Source organism: Callorhinchus milii, unplaced genomic scaffold (genome assembly GCF_018977255.1).
Source record: "Callorhinchus milii isolate IMCB2004 unplaced genomic scaffold, IMCB_Cmil_1.0 Scaffold90, whole genome shotgun sequence".
Classification (NCBI taxonomy): domain Eukaryota; kingdom Metazoa; phylum Chordata; class Chondrichthyes; order Chimaeriformes; family Callorhinchidae; genus Callorhinchus; species Callorhinchus milii.
The window spans coordinates 159,537-170,000 of NW_024704831.1; the positions used below are offsets into that span (position 1 = coordinate 159,537).

Below are 10,464 nucleotides of genomic sequence, written 5' to 3' on the forward strand. Positions count from 1 at the left end.
AACATCCATTTGAGCAGGGCACAGACTCAGTTTAACGTCCTCAGCACCTCTGACGCTGTCACTCGCCCCAGTATTGTACTGTGAGCTCAAACTCTCACACATGGGGGAACCCACAACTTTGCGACTCAGATGTGAGAACGTGACCGACTGAACCAAGTTGACACCTGAATATGAGTAGAAGTGGGAAATAGTATTAAAAGCTTCACCACGATCAGGTGGGGGGGGTGGGGGGTGGGAGAACAAATCACAAAACCGAAACCTTTTGTAACAGTTTTTTTTATTGGCCGACATTAAATTAATCAGAAACCAATAAGCACACACGCGCTCAGTCACTACACAAATCACATGCAATACGACACAGATACTATGACATTGCTTAGTCCTCCTTCCCCCCAACCTTGAGGAGAGGATGGGTACGATGCCTGCATTGAATTGTCCCAATAAGGAATGTTGAGGCTGCCTGGAGTGCGTTGCCGAGCCCAGACGGCAATATTTTATGGGGCCAGCTGCCAATGTGTTCTGGATTCGATCAGGAATATTCACAAGGGGGTGGATTCTGTGGGGGTTGTCAGACTGTAATGAACGAACCCTGGTCACCGTTTGCTGAGTCTGGTTCTACGCAGCGGCCTCTCCGTCGTGTCACTCTGCGGTTCCGGTGGAACTTGGCGTAGCAGCGTAGTCCTGGCAAAGACACAGTGGAGGTGAAAGGAATGCTACTTTCTGGGTTCTCTCACTCTAGAACTCTAGAACACAGCTCATCACCTCAATAACTAGTATTAATGTGTTGCGTTGCTTACCATAATTCCCTTCAACTATGTCACTTTATCAGCCAAAACACCGGGAGGAAAATTCCCTTCTCTTTGAAACAGCGCTGCAAGATTTTTAATGTTCACCTGAACAGTGCACAGACGGGACCTGGGTTTAATGTCTCATCCAAAGTAACAATGCAGCACTTCCCTTAGCACTTTGCTGGAATGTCAGCCTACCTAGACTACATGTTCGACTTCCCCAACATGGGTTTGAACCCACAACCTTCTGATTCAAAGGCGAGAGCATACCAAACTGAGCCAGACTGACAGAAGTTAGTGTCCGTGGTGAACCTCTGACCCTGAACTGCAGGGTCCAAATCCCACTGTGTTCCTCTGGGCAGAGCACTACCTCCAGAACATCACTCACCTTCTGCACACATGCAATCATCATAGCACTTATTGTTGAGACCACGGTTGTGGGGTTTGCAGATGTGTTGCCGTAAATCACAGCATGAACCTGAGGTGAGAGAAACAGAAGTGGTTCAACCACAAGGACCTGATCTGGGATTGTGGGATTAGTAGCTAAACACTTGGCCCACAAACCTCATACAATGACCAAGCGTTTAAATAGTTTACAAGTCTATGAGAATTTTACAGTGCACCGCACAGACGGGGCAAGGGAGATACACATACACACAACCAGACAAATATTCACATGCACAAATACAAACATATAGACTGCGTGTGTGTATATATATAGACACAACACACATAGATAAGCGTATATGGATACATGCACACAATCTCACTGTCAAATTGACATTGTACAGAAGCAATGTAACACGGAAGCAATGAGAGGGCCACTGCATGCTCTCTGCTCACTGCTCCTCTTGGGGAATTATCACTGGGGACAGATCAGTTTCCGGCAGCTTGTTACTGTAATTATAAACAATGTGTGTGGGGGAGAAATGTCAAGTGAACATGCTCTGAGCACGCGGACACAGAAACATGGGAATGACTGTTTGAGCTCATTGACCAAACACAGACACCACAATTGTATACTCTTTGTTATTCAATTGCAGAGCTGGTCTCAGCTGTGCAACGTGTTAAGGGACTGGTCCAGCCTGAGGGTTGATCTGGCAGTCCCGACACCTCGGCTGAAATGTGCCCTAAAAAGGAGAAAGAATCATGCAGAGAGTGGTCAGGGCTGAAAGTGAACAGTAAGCGTAGGTACCAGAGAGACAGTCCAGGTGATGGTCGCACGGCTCCACTCCAGCCACGGAGGTCAGATTCCCATAGCTCATGTTCTTGCTGCGTCGTTTCTCTGTGAGAAAAAAAATGCTAAAAATATCTGCATTGTTTCACGGTGCCTCACGCTGTATTAGAGCTACATCTGTAACTGCCCTGAACTAAACGTCCTCAGCACCTCCGCTTTAACATGCTCTGCACAGTAAGGGACGCCACATGCAGTCTCAGGTTTCTTTCGTAGGCTATCTAACAAATTTCCCAGACACAAAAAAAAATCCGGCATACACTTCATTGCTGTTTGCAGTGTGTGTAAATTGGCTGCTACATTGGCCTGCCAAGCACACAGTCACTACTCTTTGCAGTAAATCCTGTGAAGTACTTTGAGATATCTGCCCGATGTGAAAGGCGCTGTATCAGATGCAAGGATTATTGACTTTCCGCAGGGAGAGGAGTCTGACACTGTGAAGCTGTCCGAGACCTGACCCTGAGTGAAGGGTGCCTTGTAAACACAAGTTGTTGCTATTGTAAATACTTCATTCACAGAGCATTCAGACCATATGTTGTCAAAACTGTTGCTTCCCACATGGTTGGGCTGCTTATTCGGTGGTGGTGGTGGAGTGGGGGTGGGGGGGTATATAGCAGGGGGTACGGTTACCTTTTTTCGCTGCAGGCCATGACTCCGGTTTCAGATCTTCATAATCTGTCCAGTCGAATAGGGTCATGTCAAGGGTGGGGTTCACCTCCCTGACTCTCCACCCAGCCACCTGCACAGTGGTAAACAAAGAGTGTAGGGGGGTGGAGGGGTGGGGAACAGAAATGGGAAGGGAGGGATGGATGTTGGAGAGATTAACAAATGAAAAAATAAGGACAGAAATAAGGGGGAAAAAGACGCACAGAACACAGTTGATAAAGAGGCATCAGAGAGAAAGGTGAGAGCAATTTGAGCCAGGTAAATAATTGATTCCAGGCGGACATAGAGGCCAGACTGTAGCTGTGATAAATAATGAGGGTTTATGGAACATGCAGATCTATCCATAATAAGATTAAAGCAGAGTTCTGAATACTGCAGGTGCCATCATTTGAGTGCATTTCCGCCGCTCCCACAGATTTTAGAATCAAAAGCAGTTTGGGTTTTGTGACCTAAACAGGTTCATGTTTAGTGGGTGGGGATCTCTCTGTGTTCCCCCAGAAATACATCACTGGAAATTCTCAAGTGAGACAATCAGGTATTAGTATAGACACGTTACCTGGGACTACCTGGATTACCTGTTTGCGTTTGCCTACCGGTGGCGCTACTGGTACCTCCTCTGTTGTGATGGTGGTCACCAGTGTGGTCGTCACCATGGGGATGGACGGGGGCACAGCTGTGGTTGAAGGCTGGTCTGACGCTGTGCTTTGTGGCCAATCCTGAAAAATCTCCACGTCTTTGAAAAATGGGATTAGCTCAGCATCTGGGAATTTGCCTGCTGGGAGAAGGTAATGATATAGATCAAGGGATCCCAACAGTGAACTGCAGACAACAAACAAGTACTATAAACTGAGCCTGGACATTGTAGTCAGGATGGAACTACAAGATCTGCATTGTAAGCTACAGGAAGTCTCTCTCTCGATCTCCTGGCCAACAATCCCTCTGATAACATTGTTCACTCATTTCACAGCTGTTCATGGGGCACTGCTGTTACAAATTGAATGCCGCTTTCGCCCACAAAATACCATGTCACTACACTTCACAATAGAACTCAATGACACAAGGTGCTAAATTAAATACAAGGNTTTTTTTACTACATTAGGCAGTATGTACTCAAATGTAGAAACTGTGGGTGTGTTTACACACCTCAATTAGGGTATCTCGGATAGAAAGATACTGAAACTCAATGTCCCAGTTTATGTTGCGAAGTTGAATTTCAGAGCGTGGAGATACACTGCAGTGAAAGCCAGAAATCACTGGTTTAATTACAGAGTCGCTGGTTTAGTTACAGTCTCAACAGATATTATACACAGACCTTTACAAGAACAAAACTTGCATTTATATAGCGCCCTTCACGTGGGATAGATTCTCAGAGCTTTAATTATAGTAATTAGTTTCTCAGAAAGCACATGAGAAGCTCAGTGCCTCCCGAACACTTCCTCTCATGAGTACTGGTTGTTCATGAAATGTCACAATTTCCAGCCCTGCAGCTGCCAACATTGTTCTGCATCGACTGAGTGACTTGTTCTGCAGCCTGAGGGAAGGCTGGAGGGGACGGTTGGTCTACTGGCCGGACCTTGGCCTGTAATTGGGGAACAGGCAGCGTTCACTGACAAATCACTGACAAATCTTTGGGTTGTGCTAATGGGGGTCAATCAGACCAGAGGGATGGTGGAGGGGATGGCGCCACCTAGCGGCGATGGTGGAGATACCAACCTTTGGAAGATGTTAAACTCAGGTCTTGACGTCTTCCTGACCAGGTTTAGGAGAAAGATTCTGGAACACTGTTTGGAAAGAAAAATGAGTATCTGCCAATATCTTGGCTAACAATTCCTCCAGAATAATTATTGGTCATTCACTCCATCGCAGCCAGATGCTGTCGTCCTCTCCCTCCCACTGGTCTGATTGACACCAACACGGTCACTAAAGCTGACAATTATCATTATGAAGTTCAGAGATGTTGACTTTGTAGGCACTATTTAAAGAGCAAAGATGATTATTATTATTACCTCCTTTAAAGTCCGCCTCTAGACCTACCTCTTCGATCATACTTTCGGTCATCTTTTCCCTTTCCACTCCCCTCGGCTCCGACCCCTAGCTCGGATGCCAAGCCAGTACCTTTTAAGAAAGGCGCAGTATAAATGTAAGTTTGTATTTACATTTATACTGTAAATACAATTCGGCCCCTCCCTTACCTCCTTCAAGACCCATCTTAAGACCTTCCTCTTCAACCCACCCCCCCCCCGCCCTCCACTCTCCTTGATCCCAACCCCCAGCTTGGGTCCAAAACTCCTCCCAATGTGAAAGGCGCTATACAAATGTAATTTTGTTGTTCGTGTTGTTGTTATTGGGCTTCACTTTGTTCCTGGTGGTGGCTTTGATTGATTTCACAGAGCTCCATAGTCAAGGATTCCTGAATATGTGACACATCACAACTAATAATAATTTGGTCACTCAATCCATGGCTGTTTGTGGGGCATTGCTGTGTGCAATTGGCTGCTGCATTTCGCCCACAAATATACAGTCAATTCACTTTACAGTATATTCTGTGAAGCACTTTGAGACATCTAGAAGACGTGAATATCAAACGCGAGGATTATTATTATCAGAGCATAGAGAGAAGTCAGTCATACATCCACAGCCACGCAGCCCCCCTCACACGCACACATAAGACTAGGGATTCTGGATGCCAGTATCTCCTGCCGCCCCCAACCCTCACCACTCCTCCAAGGTGGGTGTGCGACGTGTGATGATGGAAGAGCACACCTCAGCCAGAGTCAGTGATGTTGACTTCTCATGTCTCTCACACAAAGCATGTTGATTCGCCTACACTGAGCAAAACAGATAATCTTACCATGTAGAACAGACTTAGTAAGGAAGGACTTTCCTGCTGGTGATGAGACACATACATTCGCCATGCCCCGCAGCAAGAGATTGGCAGACACATATCTATTAACTTGCCCTAGGGAGGAGCTTCAGACGAACATTAAAATTGTCTCAGTTGACACAAAGCCCATCACAGCTGCAACTTGTTTTAAGTGAGGTAAATCCCAAATGGCAATTGAACAAGAATGTGTAACTGAGCCCTGAGGGAAGGACTCCAAGCTCGGAAACATAATTGGAGGAAATATTTGGGACAGGGATACTGAAGAATCATCAAACTGCGAACACATCACAGAGCTCTTCATTGTCCCTGATTGAATCTTTTTAATATAGAAAATGAATGTCCAATTATTTTTCTAATTTTCTCCCCATTCTGACCTCAGGCTGGGGGTGCAGTGCCCTCAGTAGCCCCACCCAATTTTGATATGTGATGATAGGCGAGCCTGGGGATGCATCACACACACGCGCACAACCAGGAGAGGGGGCAGGAGCAGGAACCCTAGCTGCTTTTCCCCTCCCTAACCCTGGGAAAGCAGAGATTAATTTAGCCTTCCCATACAAACTCAGCACGGACAAGGATTCATCCCAGCGAGCTCCTAGTCTTGAAGCTGCAGGACTCTCCACTACAGTATCAGAGCTGCTCACTGATAGAATCCCAACAAAAACACTATTTTATATAACTGCAGCAAGTGATCATGTTCATAGCTATCACTAGTTATGTTTTTCTCTCAATATCTCTTCAATTTATATAACAGGTATTTTATAGAACAAATTAAAATCAGGTCGGTTCATCCTCAACTTAGTCCCCAAAATCCCACCAAGTCCATAAAATAAGTTGTTTTTCAATTTTAAGATCGCTTGGAACTTAAATTTTAAAGCAAAAGTGATGTTACTGCCTAAGGATTTCAGGTCCCTTGATTGCAACAAGAAAAGAACGCTTTGCATCATGTAAAAGATGACATTCCTGGCTTTACCAGAATAACCTTCTCTCCCTACAAAGAAATATTCTTAGTTCCTTCTTACCACCTTTGTGCCGGGCTCGTTCCCTCCGCGACCCCTTCTTCTCTCTGTGCCTTTTCCCTTTGGTCCCTGGCTGCTCTATTGGGTAGTTCAGTTCTTGAGGAAAGAAGCGTGGGTACATTTCAGTTCTCTCTCCCCGCAGGCCTGCTGGTCGCTCACGGCTGCCCATCTCCACTCTTACTGGAGTGAGACTCGCCAGTCCGGCACTCTCTTCCTCCGGCCCTCCTGCCTCTAACACTCGGGTCACCAGTCTCCTCACCTTGTCCTTTCTCTGTGCTCCATGCTTGTGGCTATGTTCTGCTCTTTGCAGGTTGTTGCTGCTGCTGGTGGGGGGCTTTGCTGTGCTTTTCTTTCCTCTAGTTCCAGCCTCGAATGCACGCACCTGGCTGATAGCATCAAACGTCAAGAGAAAGAGAAGGAATGGAGATAGCAGGTGCCAGTGAGCCATGTCCTATGAGAGCAGTCAGAAATATAGAACTCAGAATAAGCATAGCTAAAGTACAAAAGCATTCATTCTCTCTGAGTTAACCTCCATTCAGCTCCCAACCATCTTCTGCTTGTCTCATCCTTGTGGGACTTAAGAACAAAAGAGTTTACTAGATGAAAGAAGACCAAGGTCCATCTAGTTTGCCTTCTACCGTGCCTTCAGCTCCCCTCTTGACTCTCTACTCCCTCCTCGCTCCCTCCCTTCCCTCCCCTCACCCTGACCATTTCCCCAATGCTCGGGTCCCGACCCAACTGTCCAGCACCTTGGGACGTCCTCCCGACGTGAAAGGCGCTCTATAAATGCAATCTTGTTGTTGTTGTTGTTCTACTATCCTGGTAGTCTCTTGACATGTTGTGTCCCAAACTATATACTGTATCCCAAGATATTATTTTCTACCAGAAATCTATCTAATTTGTTCTTGAAACAAACAACACTTTCTGATTCCACCATCTCCTTAGGGAGCCTGTTCCAACCGTTTGCTACTCACTCACTCAAGCAGATTTGTTGACTTTATAATGTCTTGTCATAGAGTTCCATCATCTGCTCTAAAGCGTCATCCTGTGTGCAGTGCACAATAGAAAGGACTGCAGGAGCAAGAGCTGTGGCAAAAGACAGCAGGTCGTAAAGTGATGCCTGCTCACTGAATGGGACAGGATCCCCTCAGTGTCCGTACTGACTAGAGGGTATAATTGCAATTTCTTTATTTGAAAAGCTGACAAAACTGTGGAGAAGTTAAAGTATTTGTTTTTCTTTAAAGATTTGTGGATTCAGTGTCTATCTCAGGTGGTGCAGACCCTCCTTCCAATTGTGAAAGGGTTAATCTTAATGATTAACCGCCCCTGGGAGACTCGTCCACTTTCCATCTGCTCTGTCAGATATCAATCCCCAAACATTAATCAGCGCCCAACTGGCCCCCACCTGACTGCAGCTTTGCAGACATGTCCCTCAGCACAACACACCACCACAGCCAATCAACCATCCGAATATCGACCTGATAAACCTCCTTCACATACACGCACAACACCCCCCCACCACCACCCACAACTATCCCCAGTCCAACTTGGCCCTGCCTAAGTATAAACAACAACTTGCACTTATACAGCGTCGTTCATGCAGGGTAGCATCTCGGAGCACTTAATGATTCTTCTATTTGGTATAAGGAAATAATGCGGGAATGTCTCAAAGCACTGCACATGTCATTGTTGTCAACTGAAGTGGCTATTCTGACAGCCAAATTACACACAGCAACTTTGAGGAGTGGCGCAGGCAAAGGTAAATACAGCACCCGATTCACACAAATATCTGAGAGTGCGTTAGTACTCTGTCACGCTGACCCGCATGGAGGGCGCTATATAAATGCAAGTTGTTTGTTGCATCTGCCCACCAATCCCAAAACAAAGCTCCTCCCAAGCAATCTGAAAAAAAAATTGTCTACCAAATACACAGTCACTATGCTCGACAACAATAACCTGCAAACAATAATTATTATTGCTATAAATATAGCTTGAGCATAGCTGAAGGAACATGGAACCAGGAAACCCAACTCTCAACAACAACAGCAACTTGCATTTACACAGCGCCCCACACGCAGGGTAGCGTCCCAGAGCGCTTGACGGTGGCGGAGCACGATGCTGAGCCGTGGGGAANGGGGAGGTGACCGGTTGAAGACGAAGGACCTCAGGGTTGACCTGAAGATGGGGATGGAAGGGGCAAGGCGGAGGGATAGAGGGAGAGTTGTTCCAGAGTGTTCTCTCCCCCTCCAGGTGTGGCCAGACACCGGTCACATCTCCACAATAAACGCCCTCTCAGGTTGAATGCTGATGGCAGGATTGTGGCTGAGAGCGAACCTGCAGACAATGATCCACACCTGGATGCTCACTGCAGGTACAGGGCAAGTTGATGAAGCTCCATCACCCCGAGGGATGCAATGATGAGAAAAGGGCGTGTGTTTGCAGCTGCACTTACCTGTCCCTGTCTCCGTGTCTCTCTCTCTCTGTCTGTCTGTCTGTCTGTCTCTCTCCCGGGGACCGAGCCGCCGCCGCCGCCGCCAACCCACAAGGTGATGGAGTGGGATCCGCGTACCCGAGCGCGCTCCCGGCAATGATGTCAGCTGCAGAACTGGGGCGGCAACAAAGAGAGGAGATGCAACAGGAGAGAAGGCACATACACACACACACACATAGATAGAGGGACACACACATACATACACACAGATAGAGGGATACACACACACATACAGACAGAGGGACACACACATACATACACACAGATAGAGGGATACACACACACAGATAGAAGGACACACACACATACATACACACATATAGAGGGATACACACACACATACATACAGATAGAGGGATACACACACAGATAGAGGGACACACACACACACACACACAGATAGAAGGACACACACATACATACACACAGATAGAGGGATACACACACATACACACAGATAGAGGGACACACACACACACATACATACACAGATAGAGGGACACACACACATACACACAGATAGAGGGATACACACACACAGATAGAGGGACACACACATACACACAGATAGAGGGACACACACACACAGATAGAGGGACACACATACACACACAGATAGAGGGTCACACACATACACACAGATAGAGGGACACACACACATACATACACAAATAGAGGGACACACAGATGGAGGGACACACACACCTACAGGGAGACACACACAGATAGAGTGACACACACACAGATAGTGACACACAGATAGAGTGACACACACATAGAGTGACACACATACAGATAGAGTAACACACACAGCTAGAGGGAGACACACGCAAATAGAGTGACACACACACAGATAGTGACACACACACAGATAGAGTGACACACACACACAGAGAGTGATACACACACAGATAGAGAGACAGACCACACATGCAGTTAGAGAGAGACACACACAGAGACAGACAGTGTCACAGAGATAGGACAAAGAGACACAGGAGCGATCCCCCCCTCCCACACACACACAGGAGCGAGACCCCCCCCACACACACACAGGAGAGAACCCCCCCCACACACACACACAGGAGAGAGACCCCCCCCACAAACACACAGGAGAGAGACCCTCCCCCCACACACACATTGGAGAGAGACCCCCCCCCCCCCACACACACACACACACAGGAGAGAACCCCCCCACACACACACACATAGGAGAGAGACCCCCCCCCCACACAAACACACAGCAGAGAGACCCCACACACACACACATTGGAGACCCCCCCCACACACACACAGGAGAGAGCCCCCCCCACAAACACAGGAGAGAGACCCCCCGCCACACACACATAGGAGAGAGAGACCCCCCACACACACACACCGGAGAGAGA

General features: G+C 47.2%; 1 protein-coding gene across 1 annotated transcript; it reads right to left on the reverse strand.

The window, feature by feature from the left end:
- Positions 1-260: 260 nt before the first annotated feature.
- On the reverse strand, positions 261-9,065 carry draxina (dorsal inhibitory axon guidance protein a). Its single transcript, XM_007897842.2, has 8 exons — positions 9,041-9,065; positions 6,592-7,039; positions 4,723-4,803; positions 3,264-3,460; positions 2,653-2,761; positions 1,984-2,073; positions 1,177-1,266; positions 261-681 (listed from the first exon to the last, which is right to left on the reverse strand). Exons 2-8 carry the CDS (start codon positions 7,034-7,036, stop codon positions 569-571), a joined length of 1,125 nt encoding a protein of 374 aa, XP_007896033.1. The 5' UTR covers positions 7,037-7,039; positions 9,041-9,065; the 3' UTR covers positions 261-568.
- Between the last annotated feature and the right edge of the window lie 1,399 nt (positions 9,066-10,464).